Genomic DNA, 17097 nt, shown 5'->3' on the forward strand with positions numbered 1-17097 from the left:
TGTTCAATCTTCGCTGACTCCTTGATTGCAAGAGAACTTTGATGGAGCTCACCACTGATCTGCTATTTACAGATAACTGTACACTTTCAGTTGTGTCTAATTTTTCTAAGGCCTCACCATCAGTCTGAAGAAAACTGAAGTATTGTTTCACAAACCGCCACATGTCAACTACCGACCGCCGCAAATTAGCACCAAACGACACTCCCTTAATGCAGTCGAATACTTCACCTATCTGAGAAGTGTCATTTCTAATGGTGCAACCTGTGATAAGGATGTTGAAAACCGCATTACCAAAACTAGCACCTCCTTGTGATGTCTGCTGATGCAGCTACGGCAGACCCGTGCACCAGGACCAAAGTCTACAAGACAGTGCCATCAATACTTTTCTCTGTTGGTCAGAAGCTTGGGTGTTGTATTGGAAGCAGATCAAGCTACTGGAACGCTTCCATCAAAGAAGCCTTTCTTCTTTCATAAACATCTCATAGAATGAAATATCACCAAAAACGAAGTCCTCCAGTATTGAAATGATACTGCTGCACAGACAGATCAGATGATCAGGTTATGTCTCACGCACGGAAAATATCCAGAATGCTGAAATCCGTATTCCACAGAAAGCTCAGCCAGGAAAAGAGAGAGAGGAGCCCCTAACCAGGAAGCGTTTCAAAGACCAGCTGAAGCGCCAGTTTACCCTGATAGTGATAGACACCACAGTGTGGGAAAATGTCACAACTCAGAGGAATGTGTGGTGAGATTGCCTCCACACCGCTGCAAGGTATTTTGAGAAACGCCAAAGAAAGAAAGCATCATGGTCACTACCCTCATTTGACCAGATTTTACATACTTGCCCCAAGTGCACTAGAGCTTGTCGTTTAAGGATCTGTTTATATAGCCAATTAAGGACTTGCTGCTTTTTTTTTTCATGGTTTTCTGACACGAAGGACTTCTATCACCATGTGTAAGTATAAAAGGAATAAAACTGAAGATTTTGTTCATATATATTTAATTATGTAACATTACACGTTTTTCATTAATTTTATAATACTACTCACTATATGCAGAATCGTTATTAAGCAAATTGCATTATCAAATCTCCAGAGATTGAGTAACAAACACAAATAACCTTAAGATTAATAATGCATGTCATACAGGCATATATTATAAGTGATCAAATCTACTATGTAAAAGAGGTTTTGTTTAAATGCAAAAATAGACAGAGAGTAGAGAATGTGTCTATCAAAGGAGAGCAGGTAGTGTTTTTGTCTCTAATGTGTCTGATTTAATAGATTTCAAAGCTATTTACAAGTGAATCTTACATGTTATTATTTATATTTGGAACCTATTTGATAATTACCATTCTTCTTCATAGATACTCGGGTCAGGATGTGTGTGTGTATGTCTGTTAGTGTGTGCGTGACACAGGCGCGCGCACGCGCCTGTGTCTTTGTTGAAAATGATATTGCAAATCTTTAAGATAAAATATGCAGTTCTCTTGAAAAGGATTTTTTATGAATATTAGATACATAAATAAAGCGATTACTTTTATGAGATAGTTTTCCTGGTTCAGATTTACACAGAGTTACTTTTGCATAAAACAAGGAATGTCTACGTAATTTTTGTTTTTTTACACGTATTTCAAGAGCTGTCAAAATGACGTGGTTATATATTTGGTATTAGAAGAAAAAAGGAATCTTACACAGTAGAGCGTTGAAAAGTAATGGCGCTACAGAATTTGTGAAGGAAAATAAAATGTGAGCTACAAAAAGAATATTCAAAGAAAAGAACTAGAATGAATATAGAAATACAAGTTCTGAAACAAAACAAAAAACAACCTTCAAATATTTACTAATGACTAAGTAAAGGCTCATACTTACCTGCTATATAGGAAAGAACATAATGTTGACATGAACAAATACATTTATGCATGTAAATAATTCAAGGAAAGCACACACACACACACACACGCACTCACATAGATATACTTACTTGTTTATAACTGTGCATCAAATGTGGTGAGGATAGTCTCGTTCAAGTGTAGATCATCTTGCCAGTATACTTTCCAAGTTTTGTTATAAAGCCTCAGTTTTTCCTGATGGTGCTGAATTATTTTTCTCTCTTTGTTATAGTGAGTCCATAAAAGCAAATGATAAGCAACGAGATCTTCCACTTCTGAAAGGTGATGTTGTTCCTTTTGAATTAGTCTTCAGTTAGTCTTTGCACTGTTTCTTCTGTCCTCCTGCCAAGCGCTGATCATGATGTAACTGGCCGAATGTAATCTTGATACTGAGATGGTTATTTAGGATTATTCTCTTTCTGAGCATCTCAAAGAATTCTCAGCTGATCTTGCATTTCTTTAAACAGTTTTCAGAGATTAGAAATGCTGCAACCTAAATATCTAAATCGGGATACTCTAAGGATATTGTAATGAGAAAGCTTGAGTAGAAGGTCGATGAATGTGAAGATTATCTTAGCTTTCTGAATGTAATCTATCAGATCAATTCTTTCGAAAGGTGTAATATCAGTTTAGAGCTTCTGGAATGTTGACTATCAAAGCTCAATAAAAGGTATATTGTAGCTCAATAATCTACTCATATCTGAGGTTAACGTTGGTTCAGTCTTTTGCATTATTTACTATTAATATCGATTCAGATATTAATAGTAAATAATGTTTCCCTTTTTCCATTTTGAGTACCCTTTTTCCATTTTGAGTAGGAAGGGGATCGCACAGATACGAAAGATATCAAGTACAGGAACTAGTCTGCATTATTGCCTGGTACACGTTTTACACTGAAGAGCTTAGACAACTACCTCACATCAACAAAATAGGCAATCACTCTTGTATAGAACTACGGAGAGATACTTCAAGAATTTGAAGGGAAAAACACATTTTTTAAGTGCATCCTCCAGATGTTTCCTCTTTACTGTATCGGACGACTTTAATAACAAAAGCAATGTACAGGGCCCCGATGCATATTTCCTGAAGCTGTATTGTCACATTGATCATGCCGACTGAGTCTAGCATCATTTTGATCAGGGATTTCCAGTAACGCGGCAGACATTTTTACCTCCTTTATTTCTATAGATGTTCACAACGTGATTATTTCTTGAATGTTGAGTTCATAATCTTGGCTCTCTGACTCTATCGATGCAATGCTCTTGCGATGTCTGCTAGAATTTTATCTCTGTTTTATCGAGTATTAATTTCGGCAAATGTTTGTAACCTATCAAAAGATAGTGAGTAGTGAGCATTTCATAAAACTCTCCATGCCTTCTGATTGGTATTATAGTAAGGAAGTGCTATATCAGGAAATTAGGAATATTTATTGCATCAAAAATTATGCGCACAATGCTTGTCTGCAAGTTTCTGAATTTACTGGTCCTTTTCTAATACGCCTTTCATTTTGCAAGGTTCGAATTGTTGGTTGAGTCATGGAATTATGCGATGAGAGGTTGTTCAATACTGATTTCTTAGTCTATGATTTTCTGAACGTATCGCTGTTCATATACTCATTCTTGACAGTTTTGTTTTGAATCCAATGGTTTCAGCCGCACTATCATTGAGCAGGTAACCAAAGGAAACCAATGCGAGTTTCTGTGGCAAGTTTACTCTGAAACCGTCAGATTGGCAGCTTAGCAGTAATTAAAGTAAATATCGGGACAATAGAGCTTGCAGTAAATGAGCGTTTTCATACACACACATACGCGCACACACACACGCACGCACGCACATACACACACGCACACACGCACACACACACACACACACACACACACACACACACACACACACTCTCTCTCTCTTCTCCGGATATATATATAGTGAGCTAGCTATCAGCATGTCTCTCTCTTTCCGACACATACACACTCACCTAGATATAAGTATGCGGATGCATTAATTTTTGCATCATTTATATCTGTATATATTGTTAATTAGCAATTTAAAAATATAAATCTGTTTATATCTCTCTCTATGCAGCAGGAGAGATGTTACAGACACCAGAGGAACAATTCAAAATAATATCTCAATTTATGTCAACATAAATTGTTTTTCGGTGTCAAAATCCAAGAACAATAAAGACATTGACAGATATGAAGAGAAATTCATTCAAAGATAAAGAAACAATCGCCTTGTCTAGAAATAAATCATACGTCGGTCGCAATTTAATTTTCGTCCTTCTTCACACTTGCTATAAACAGCATGGAAAAAGTGTAATGACAAGGGTTTTAATAAGGTTTAAGACTTACCTTCATGGGAATTAAGTGAAATCTCACGCTTCAGTGACGTCATTGGGATTCAATTCGTTCGGTTATTGTAGAATGAATTCTCGAATGTAAAGTATACGTATAAAGCCTTACCTGAGTACCTATAACTGAACTGATGCTACTACAGCCATGCAAAATAATTAAAACCCATTATACCATGCTAACATGCATTTTCAATTACAATTCCTTTGAAACATCGCAAATAATATTTCCGACAAATAAAATCATAAAAAATATTTTTGCATGCCATTCAAATATTTTTTTACTTAATATTTCATTCAGTTTTTCTCTTTTCATTTTGTAATTATTTTTTAAAATCACTTTTTCGTTTCTTGTTTTGTTTTTATTTATTTTTTTTTTCATTTTAAATTCTTTTTTTTTAAATTCCGTTGGCAATTATAGACTTCATCAAGCTGGAAACGAGTTGACTAACCTTTACAGATACCTTTGTCCATGAGATATCCGGGTCTACATCCGCAGAAGAATGAACCTGGTGTATTATAGCATACCTGGTGACAGTTGCCGTTGTTGAAAATACATTCGTTGAAGTCTGACGAAGAAAGGAAGGAAAACTAATTTTATTATTTATCTGTCAGATTTTTTAAGCTAATCCTGCCATCGCTGCAGCTGATCTTTAAATTAGAAAAATTCATCTTCCTCTTAGAATAGCTGATTTTTAGATTCTTCGAGATCATTTTTGGATTGACACAACAGTTCAAACTGAGAAATAGAATGTCATAACTGATTATCAGATTGTCATAACCGATCACAAAGTTGACAGGACTGATCATAAGGTTTTAATCATTGATTTTAAACTATTTTTAAATAACCATTAGATTGTGAAATAAGTTCAAGCGTAACTTACTGAATGATGAACGCAAAGAACATGCTAAGTCAATGTTTCCCATTTAGATAGAGTGAAAACAAAAACTTTAAAATAACTGATGCTGACTTTCAAAGAAAAGGAGTATGACATATCGGTTAAAGGCGTCAGTGCTAGACAGAAAAGGAGTGGAGAGAGCAGGTCCCTTGGGAATATTCCTCTTCTAGTGGGGATGGCTTTAGTTTTTATAATTCCCTCTTCTTTTGCCTGTAGCTGCAGAACTGTTAGCCATTTATTCATAGTATGTTTTATAAATTTTATCACTGTTGGTGATATTTTGCTTATGATTAAGTGTTCCAATGATCCATATTTGGGGAATGCTGTCAAAAGCCTTCCGGTAATCGATCCAAACCCCGCTTAGACTTTTCTTTTACTTTCGGTAGTCTTCAGTTACGGCTTTGTTGATCATTAACTGGTTTTACAGTCTTATGAGCCTTTGCAGCATCCCTTCAGCTCTTTTGGAAACTGATTTCTTTTAAATTTCTGCACATTCCCTACGATACTATTGCAGTTACGGCTATATTGGTTGCAAGGAGATATGTTATGGATCTGTAATTTTGCGGGTTTGTAGTTTCAGTAGATGTGGGAATTAGGATTTTTTTCCACTTATAATAATAATAATCCTTTCTATTAAAGGCACAAGGTCTGAAATTTTGGGTCGATTACATTGACCCCAGTGCTTCACTGGTACTTAATTCATCGACGTCGAAATGGATGAAAGGCAAAGTCGGCCTCGGTGGAATTTGAACTTAGAACGTAAGGATGGACAAAATGCTACAAAGCATTTTGTTTGGCGTGCAAATGATTCTGCCAGCTCGCTTCCTTAATAACAATAATAGTAATAATCCTTTCTATTATAGGCACAAGGCCTGGAATTTGGGGAGGGGGAGACCTGAAATTTGAGGGGACTAGTCGATTACTTCGACCCCAGTGTTTCAATAGTACTTAATTTATCGACCCCGAAATTATGAAAGGCAAAGTCGACCTCGGCGGAATTTGAACTCAGAACGTAACAACGGGAGAAATACCTATTTCTTTACTACTCACAAGGGGCTAAACACAGAGAATACAAACAAGGATAGAGAAAAGGATTAAGTCGATTATATCGACCCCAGTGCGAAACTGGTACTTATTTAATCGACCCCGAAAGGATGAAAGGCAAAGTCGACCTCGGCGGAATTTGAACTCAGAACGAAATACCACAAAGCATTTCGCCCGGTATGCTAACGATTCGGCAAGTTTGCCGTCTTAATAATAATAATAATAATAATAATAATAATAATAATAATAATAATAATAATAATAATAATCATCATCATCATCATTGAAAGTGGTGAGCTGGCAGAATCGTTAGCACACCGGGTGAAATGCTTAGCGGTATTTCGTCTGCCGCTACGTTCTGGGTTCAAATTCCGCCGAGGGCGACTTTGCCTTTCATCCTTTCGGGGTCGATAAATTAAGTACCAGTTACGCACTGGGGTCGATGTAATCGAATTAATCCGTTTGTCTGTCCTTGGTTGTCCCCTCTATGTTTAGCTCCATGTGGGTAATAAAGAAACAGGTATTTCACCCGTCGCTACGTTCTGAGTTCAAATTCTGCCGAGGTCGTCTTTGCCTTTATCTTTTTGGGATCCATGAATCATGTCCCAGTTGTGTACTGGGGTCGATCTAATCGATTGGCCCCCTTCCTCAAAACTTCGGGCCTTGTGCTTAGAGTAGAAAAGATTATTATTGAGTGAGAGAGCAGTGCATGCCATCAAAGTGACACTGGGGTAAAATATACGAAGCCCAGTATACCCATCATGACTACCCGTCTGATAAGGGTACACCAGGCACATGCATTACAACCACATGTGCGCGACATGGTGATCTTATATCAAGATAAACAGCGCATGACCTTGCAGGTGGGACCCAGTTAGAATTTTCTTCTGATCGAGTAGCCCATCCCGCTCAAAAGGTCATTGAATAAGGATTGTTTAAGGATGTTGAACGAAACACCCCTGTTTCCAAATGTCAATTATCCAAACCTCTAAGAATTCCTTTCAACACACGGCTATGATGCTCTCCCACTACTTCTGCTTGTGACCAGAGATGCACATATCGTCAGCCACTAAAGGACATGCTCAACTGGTTACGGTCAAACAAATGACAAGCAAATCTGTGGTATTGAGCAGAATATTTGCTGTAGCCCATCTTTTATACCAAGACAAATCAATGTACATGATAACACTTCCAATCAGTTAAGATCAGGAGCCATGAGAGCCACTGTCTGGTACTGCATGAAGGCATTTATTATTATTATTATTATTATTATTATTATTATTATTATTATTATTGAATGTCTTTTTAACTTTGTTTGTTTCTCACAAATTCGTCGACGCCAACATGGTTCTCTACCTTATGTTTGGTCTTTTCTTTTGTATCCAACTCTATCTGCAGCCCAAATAATCTTGCTAGTTTCAGTTATATTTCTCGTCTGGAATAGCCCGAGGACCGAATCTATCTTTTCTGTTTCAACTTTGAGCTTGCATCGATCATGTACCTTAGATTGGGGGTGGGGTGCTTGATCCTCGTCTTCTCTAATATATCGACATAGGATCCCCACTATGTTTTGTTGGTCATCATCGATTTCTAGTGATGTAGCTCTTCCTATTGCTTGTGCTTCATTTGCTGAGAATACATTTACATTTACACTTTGCTCTACGTCTTCACTGCCGCCTTTCATTTTTCTCTTCTCACTGAACACGTTATCTGTTGGTGAAGTATTATTTCTATTTTCTACTTACCTTTTTATCTCTGCTATTTCTATGTCTGTTAACCATCCTTTTGCTCTTATTGCTCCTGCCTGGTCGGCTAACCGTTGCTCACTTATTTCGGAGTCCTATTTCATTCCATTTTGCTTTCGTTCATTGTTGGAATTCCCTTCTACTTGGTTCACTCATGATCCAGCATTCAATTACCGCCCGATTGCCTCCTCATCTCACCTTACTCTCTGCTTCTGGCTTTGTGTACAAGCAGTCTCTGGATGACGACCGAGCCTGCGCTGCTCAACCACAGGGTATCTGTCGGGCGAAAGGCCCTCACCTTTGGTTCCAGCCTCATTAACACCCTTATTTGATACATTTATATTAGGCATTTCCACTCAACAATGAGGTTTGTGTTTTAAAGTTAGCCACCAACTGGTATTTTTATCGAGACACCATCTCTAGTAAGATTGTCAGCCAAGACTGCAGAGCCCATAGGTTGGGCCTGTTCCCTTCGCATTTCTGTGTATCGGAGACCATAATTATGATTCTCACTGGGTGATAGGTGAGCGTCAGTTGGTCCCGTATCTTCATCCAAATATTGCTCCGAAGTTAAGTCCCGATTCGCGGTTCATTCGCCTTCATCCCAGGTATGGAGCCGTTGGACACTGACAGGTTGCCACCACTGTGATTAAGGAGTCCTATCTACCCCAGTTTTAAATCAAACTGCCAACCAAGGCTCACGAGTTCTGTCTACCTGTTTTCGGAATGGTTATTGATTCTTCTGAGTTTCTCTGCCTTCGTCGGGTTTTGTTTTTAATCCGCAGGGTGTCGAAAATCTACCCTCCTCATCAAGTAAGTTTGGTGGGGTTGCCGGTTTAGTCGCCGACTACTCAACGGTTTAACAACGCCAATTGTTATTCATGCTGGGTTATTATTTACTTGCTCACTATTATAATTCCACTATTATTACAATAATCCCTACCTTATTTACTTGTTTACTGCTGTAGTTTCACTATTAATACTATAATTTATTGTTATTATTATTATTATTTATTATTATTATTATTGAATGTCTTTTTAACTTTGTTTGTTTCTCACAAATTCGTCGACGCCAACATGGTTCTCTACCTTATGTTTGGTCTTTTCTTTTGTATCCAACTCTATCTGCAGCCCAAATAATCTTGCTAGTTTCAGTTATATTTCTCGTCTGGAATAGCCCGAGGACCGAATCTATCTTTTCTGTTTCAACTTTGAGCTTGCATCGATCAATGTACCTTAGATTGGGGTGGGGTGCTTGATCCTCGTCTTCTCTAATATATCGACATAGGATCCCCACTATGTTTTGTTGGTCATCATCGATTTCTAGTGATGTAGCTCTTCCTATTGCTTGTGCTTCATTTGCTGAGAATACATTTACATTTACACTTTGCTCTACGTCTTCACTGCCGCCTTTCATTTTTCTCTTCTCACTGAACACGTTATCTGTTGGTGAAGTATTATTTCTATTTTCTACTTACCTTTTTATCTCTGCTATTTCTATGTCTGTTAACCATCCTTTTGCTCTTATTGCTCCTGCCTGGTCGGCTAACCGTTGCTCACTTATTTCGGAGTCCTATTTCATTCCATTTTGCTTTCGTTCATTGTTGGAATTCCCTTCTACTTGGTTCACTCATGATCCAGCATTCAATTACCGCCCGATTTGCCTCCTCATCTCACCTTACTCTCTGCTTCTGTCTTTGTGTACAAGCAGTCTCTGGATGACGACCGAGCCTGCGCTGCTCAACCACAGGGTATCTGTCGGGCGAAAGGCCCTCACCTTTGGTTCCAGCCTCATTAACACCCTTATTTGATACATTTATATTAGGCATTTCCACTCAACAATGAGGTTTGTGTTTTAAAGTTAGCCACCAACTGGTATTTTTATCGAGACACCATCTCTAGTAAGATTGTCAGCCAAGACTGCAGAGCCCATAGGTTGGGCCTGTTCCCTTCGCATTTCTGTGTATCGGAGACCATAATTATGATTCTCACTGGGTGATAGGTGAGCGTCAGTTGGTCCCGTATCTTCATCCAAATATTGCTCCGAAGTTAAGTCCCGATTCGCGGTTCATTCGCCTTCATCCCAGGTATGGAGCCGTTGGACACTGACAGGTTGCCACCACTGTGATTAAGGAGTCCTATCTACCCCAGTTTTAAATCAAACTGCCAACCAAGGCTCACGAGTTCTGTCTACCTGTTTTCGGAATGGTTATTGATTCTTCTGAGTTTCTCTGCCTTCGTCGGGTTTTGTTTTTAATCCCGCAGGGTGTCGAAAATCTACCCTCCTCATCAAGTAAGTTTGGTGGGGTTGCCGGTTTAGTCGCCGACTACTCAACGGTTTAACAACGCCAATTGTTATTCATGCTGGGTTATTATTTACTTGCTCACTATTATAATTCCACTATTATTACAATAATCCCTACCTTATTTACTTGTTTACTGCTGTAGTTTCACTATTAATACTATAATTTATTGTTATTATTATTATTATTATTATTATTATTATTATTATTATTATTATTATTGTTCAGTAGTTTTATTTTTATAGCGTGCTTTCACTTCACTACCGAGCGCAGCTCTATGTGCCTTGGGTATGTGCTGTGATTTGTTGTGATGCTCTGATGGTTATTGTATGGAAAGTGTTTATCATTATTATTATTGGCACGCTGGACAACACTTATAATGGGAGCCACTGACAGGCTGTAAAGTGGCAGAATCGTGAGTACGCCGAATATTTCGGCATTTCGTCCATCTTTAAGTTCAGTGTTCAAATTCTGCTGAGGTCAACTTTGCCCTTCATCTTTTAGAGGTCATTGTATTCGACTAGGCTGTCTCCTCAAATTTTAAGCCTTGTACTGGATATAGAAAGTGTTATAAAAAATGCAACAAGCTGATATCAAGAACCGCTGAGTGGATTCGGATGAAACTTTCAGGGATGTTTGGCCTCGTGACTCGCACGAATTAACTAGAGTTTGGGATTGATCCGGTACCGGACAAGGATTCTGGATTATTTGTTATATTTACTTTACAAGAAGTATTACGATCTTACGTTGACTTTCAAGTCTTTCTATGATTATCTCCCTTGAAAGCACGCTCATGGTTTCCGCATAAGTTATGGCGGCGTTGCTGTTTCCAAAGTATTATTTCGTTTCTCTATTATTAGTTTTATTCGCGTCTCTATGTTAGCAAAAACTGATGGAAAACGAAATGAAACGTCAGCAAAACCGTTCAGAAATTAAATAATACTGACATATTCAGTAACAATAATAAATTTAATTTCTAGTTTCACCAATTTTGAATATATCGCTCCTGTTTAAAACCTCTTACCTACATTTCTAGCTCTGCCTTTAAGGAAGCTTTACCTCTTGGACTTACGTTTTTGTGCGCAATGATGTTGTTAAACATCCGTTAACAGCACCGTATGCAGGTCTTTTCCGTTTTCTTTCACGCACGGATAAATATTTCACTATAGACCTTAATGGTTGTAAAGACACTATATCATTGGATAGACTTAAACAGGCCTTCATAGTGAAACCTGTCCCTGTTCCCACAGACGACACACACACACACACACACGCACAGCATTACAAACACGGCCCGCACACCCACCTTCACATTCCATGATTATAACAGGGATCGATCAGATACCGGACAAGGATTCTGGACTACTTTTCCCGTTTTTTTACTTAATTTTTGAGCGGTCGGGTTCATTTTTAGTATTCTCACTTGTGAGAGCAGTCGAGTTTATTTGAGATATTCTCATTTTAAAAATCATCTCCGGCTAATCATTGAGAGTGTGTTGGTGTGGCCTTGGCGGAGGTTTGCGCTCTCTGAGTGCTATTGTTATTCTTTTAAATCAGCAGAAGTTATGAAGTGACTTGAAGCTAAAGAGTGTTGTACATAGCACTTACCAAACTCACTTCGAATTTTGACGTCTACTTTTATATAATTATCTTTGGACGGTTCGAGACAAAAATTAAAATTAGAGTGTCCCGTAAATAATGTATATGTTTCCAAATGGTCTGCTTGTGATGCAGTTCAGTAAATAATAATAAAAGTAAATAAAGACAAAACAAAAAGGAAAAAAAACGAAGTATATACACATAAATAGATGAATGTACATATACATACATACATAACATACATACATACATATATACATACATATTAGATAACTAAAAATATTTTTTATATTCTTATATTCTTATATCTTTTTTATATATTTTAAAAATGTTTTACTCTTTTGTAATCTTTTACTCTTTTACTCCCCCTTTGTGATCCCTAACTTACTAAAGATTCAACCCCCCAACCCCTTCCCTCTCTAGCTCAACATCCAAACTTCCTCCTACATCGAGTCAAAGGCGGGATGGACGCTTCGATTTCGTGTTGGTGCCCCACTCTGTTGTAGGCGACTATGAGGATTTGCATCCCCAACGTAAAACTTATAATGTAATATATGTCCATGAAGTAGTAATTGTACGCGGCTGAAGAAGGCCATAGACACACATTTACATCAATTATGCATTGTTATAAAACCGTCTAATAAAGGCCCGAAACATATGTACCGCTAAATCCTTTGAATCATGTTTTTATTTTGATTTATATACGCACACACACACACACACACACACACACACACACACACACATATATATATATAACTATACATACACGTGCAAGCATTCACGCGGACAGGCATACGCACACACACAAACTAATAAAATTTCTTTTGTCCGTAACATATTTGTATCTGCTATTGATATCGTTCTGTGTTTTTAATGCACTCTAAGTCTCTAAGAGATGCTATCTCCAGATGAGTATCACAGTTTAGCAGGCTTTCAACAATGTAACTGCTTTAAAAATTATACACAGGTTGCTATTTTGAACTAATACTGCTTCTGTCCCCTACCGTTTAAGTGCGACCTCACTGATTTTCCAATCACTATTTTCCTAAATCAGTAGTAACTGATTTTAGCAATGGCACCACTGCCGCAGGGCAATTTTGTTTGCATATCTTCCGCGACTTCGCTGTAAGAAGTACAGGGAGTAGGCCCTCTCAGCAGTTTATCCTTTGCACTGAATCCATCTTTTTGTTTTTTTGTATAACACCGTTGGATTGCATCGTGGCATTCCAACCATAAATCTAATGCAACTGAAAACGATAGCTACCCACAGGACTAACATCGTTTCCTTTTTCGACTTAGTAATCCCAGAATCCAATCAGCCAACCGCGGCGCATTGTTTCCTGCACAACGATGCATTATTTTATCATGCAGTAATAAGCTCATGGAAAGACACATGTAGATTCCCAGATCCTGCTTTGGTTTTCTCTCCGAGATTATCCACAAATACGCACATACATATATGAGTGTTGTTTGGAATTTGCAAACGCAGGGGGCACATCGATATTAGTAAATATTTTTAGTTATCTAATATTAGATATTAGGTAAATATGAAAGGCAATTTTACCTATACAATTTCTCCTGTTTTCACCCAGTGTAAAACCAGTCCTGCACTCACAACTATAACCATGTTCCCGTATTACACACATCTGTTGGCATCCACCATTGTTCCTTTCACAGGCTGTCATATCTGCAACGAAAATAGTATCATTTAGACAACATCAGTTTGCGTTTAGAAGTCCTGCTTTAAACTGATTTACAGATTTCAATCTCAAGTCAAGGGAAAACAAAGAAACACAAGCGTGGAAGAGAGTCCGTATGTGTAAGTACGTGTGTGTGCGAGAGAGAGAGAGAGAGAGAGAGAGAGAGAGAGAGAGAGAGAGGAGAGAAACCATGCATGATAATCAAAATATCAAATTTTTTTATCTTTGGACTTTTTTGAGATATAAAATGTATTTTATTGAATTGTAAATATAAGTCTGTATTCGATCCAAGGTTTGAGATTTAATAAGAAAGCAGGTTACATGAGGTTTATTTTTTTAATTTTTTGCAGCTATGTTAATGCAGTTTCATTTTCGTACGCACCCAGGGAGAGCATTTATACTAAGTGGCCTAAGTGAATCAAGGATGCAATCTCAACATTGGAAACTGATTATTAATTTTAAGCTCTTCAGATCTGTTTTAACAACTAGGATGATTGAGTTAGAATGTCTTTGCTATAGATACAATATGATATGTAACGCTGGCCTGTCAGCTGGTGATCTGATATCGATTTGGCTAACCGGAGCTCTCAGTAAAAGGAAACGAGAGACAGCAATAGTAGAGATTCGAAACTCAATGACTTGATCTGTTTGTTAGAAGCATTCTTTAATATTTGAAAACTCTTAGTAAGAATATCGATTTCTAACTGGCGCAAAGCTATACAGTTAGTGTACTGGGATCTAATCGATTCCACTACACAACTGCAACTGAACTGAAGAGATAGAAGGTAAAAATCGTCCCTGTTTGTATTTGAACTAAAAACTGAAATGAATCAACCGCTTCATTGGCAGCGTTGATGATACATTGTTGTTAATGTGTTACTACACTATATATTTGTTATGATGCTTCTTGTTTACAATGCTATTTTGTACAGCATCATTAAGGTATTAGTTTCCATTGTATAGTTTTTTGATTAATAAATACAGGTTACAACACTGATAGTTATAACATTATTAAAATGAATTTCATTAAAATATTTTCTAATATGTAAATATTTCTTTACTTTGTTCTTATGCTTACGGCTACTTAATAATTTTTTATTTAGTCATTATTATTAGCGCTTTCGTTCGTCTTCGAACTTATCAAATAAAATAGTGTATATGCAAACAGGTTGTTCATTTATATAAATCAGGTGGGTTTTTTTAGAAGAAAACATTGTTTTTATTTTTGTTTTTTTCTGGGGTGAGTTTCCAGGACGCCAAATTTTTTTCCCACTAGTGTTCCGGACCTCAGCAATGAACTCATTTGCATACAGCCAATCAGAGCTCACCTTGACCTTATGGTCAAGTTATCAAACACACTCTACCAAGTAAACTCAAGACGTAGAACGATGCTGTAAGTCGACCGATCACCAAGTTCTGCCTGATTTTAGGAGATAAGTAATTAGATTTGTATCTATATTATCGGATGTTGTTAGGGTCCGTCCGGGAAAAATGTAGAAAGAGGGTGATGTACTAGCAGCCCTCTCTCCTTACTGTTTACAAAGCAAATAACAGCACAACTACGAAGAGGCAGCCATGGTTTCGAACAAGAACAAGCATTCTTAAAAGAGAAAAGATGTAAGGTCATTCCTTACCCAAGTGACCTTATCTTTTCGCCCATCACTTGTTATGCGCTCATAAATTAGCTTCATAGTTAAGCTCTGATTGGTTGTATGCAAATTAATTCATAACTGGGGTCCGGAACTCTTGCGGGAAAAAATTCGCTTCCAGGACAATGGAGATAGATAGATAGAGAGACAGATAAACAGATAAACAGATAGATAGACAGACAGGCACAGGAGTGGCTGTGTGGTAAGTAGCTTGCTAACCAACCACATGGTTCCGGGTTCAGTCCCACTGCATGGCATGTTGGGCAAGTGTCTTCTACTGTAGCCTCGGGCCGACCAAAGCCTTGTGAGTGGATTTGGTAGACGGAAACTGAAAGAAGCCCGTCGTATATATGTATATATATATATGTGTGTGGGTGTGTATGTTTGCGTATCTGTGTTTGTCCCCCTAGCATTGCTTGACAACCGATGCTGGTGTGTTTACGACGCCGTCACTTAGCAGTTCGGCAAAAGAGACCGATAGAATAAGTACTGGGCTTACAACGAATAAGTCCTGGGGTCGATTTGCTCGACTAAAGGCGTTGCTCCAGCATGGCCGCAGTCAAATGACTGAAACAAGTAAAAGAGAAAGAGAAAGAGAGACAGATAGAGGGAGGGGAGGAATTTCTTTTCAATTTGGAATGTTTTACCATTCATTCATTTAATTAGTTTTTACCATTGTATAGCTACTGGCATGAGACATAAGTTCAAGGAAGGTGACCTCTTAGGATGGGGAATATAATGAAAAAAGGATGGGGTGTGGTCATCACTGAAAGCATTTTTCCCCCTTAAGGTGCCAGAAAGAAGAAGTTCTATGAAAAATTAAATGTGTGTGTGTGTGTGTGTGTCTGCCTGTGAGTTCATGTGTTTGGAAATATGTCAATGTCTACACGGACTCACAGATGCGCAACGAGGTAAGCCAAGCTACAAAGCCACGCCTGCGCTTACATACACATACAGACACGCACACACTGTGTGCATGTAGAGATAGATAGAGAGGGAGGGAGATGAAAAAGAGAGTACTTACTCTTGATGCATTCCGGGAAAACTGGAGCTCGCCATTTTCGATTCTGGCAGTATAAATGCCGCATGTCCGCGTATCTTAATTTGTAGCCTGTAACACACTGGTAAGTGGCAAACATTACGTAAGACTTATTCATTACATTATAATAGAATGAGGTCCGAAATCGTGCATTCTCAATCTCTGGCGGATCGATTCGCTCTACATTACAGCTGTCATCTGACTCCAGCAAACTCGTCATATTATTCTTGCGATACTGCAGCCTTAGACGTTTGGCATTAATCAACTTCTCCATGTAGCTTGAAGGATATTTGCCTCTGTTTCCTGATAAAATGGACAAGAAAAAAAAGGAGAAACGTTGCATTATTTATATAATGTTCCCTTCATGTGTGTGTGTTGTACGGTAATATAAACATTAATTTACGTTTTTTACCGTTTGTCATCTCAAGCAAATTATTTTCATTAATTAATATTTTTTCGGCTCTTCACAACTGAGACTAAAAAATATTCCGGCTCTGATCAGTTACAGATCCTCGACGCTAAACATCATGTATATCAATGTCAGTAAGTTTACCTGCTTCTCTAACTTGTTCATTAAAACATATCTCTGCGTTTTTAGTTTCCAATTCCTTTTTCTAATAATGTTTTGTTACATATCTTTCAAACCACAGATGTATGGAGTAGTAGGAGCCGACAGTGAATTAAGTGGATTGGTTTGTTTAGAGATTCCTAAATGTGTAGAAGTGGCTTAAAAATAAAATCTAGCACAGCTTTGACTTAAATTATACTTTCTTTCCTTCTCCTTCATCATCATCATTCTGTTGTTGTTATTTTGTTTGTTCGTCTATCGACACGTATTGTACACCCCTCCCCTAAGTTTGTTATTATTTTTATTG

General features: G+C 37.8%; 1 protein-coding gene across 1 annotated transcript in view; it reads right to left on the bottom strand.

The window, feature by feature from the left end:
- Nucleotides 1–4621: 4621 nt before the first annotated feature.
- Nucleotides 4622–17097, bottom strand: part of LOC115218511 (sushi, von Willebrand factor type A, EGF and pentraxin domain-containing protein 1-like) — a 322239-nt gene continuing 309763 nt past the window's right edge. Inside the window, exons 4-6 of the mRNA XM_029788371.2 lie at nucleotides 16208–16525; nucleotides 13399–13521; nucleotides 4622–4810 (exon numbers count right to left, since the gene is read on the bottom strand). Of these exons, the coding sequence (XP_029644231.1) occupies nucleotides 4689–4810; nucleotides 13399–13521; nucleotides 16208–16525 (563 nt within the window). The 3' untranslated portion in view covers nucleotides 4622–4688. The remainder of the gene's footprint in view (nucleotides 4811–13398; nucleotides 13522–16207; nucleotides 16526–17097) is intronic.

This window comes from Octopus sinensis, linkage group LG13 (assembly GCF_006345805.1).
Source record: "Octopus sinensis linkage group LG13, ASM634580v1, whole genome shotgun sequence".
Taxonomy (NCBI): Eukaryota; Metazoa; Mollusca; class Cephalopoda; order Octopoda; family Octopodidae; genus Octopus; species Octopus sinensis.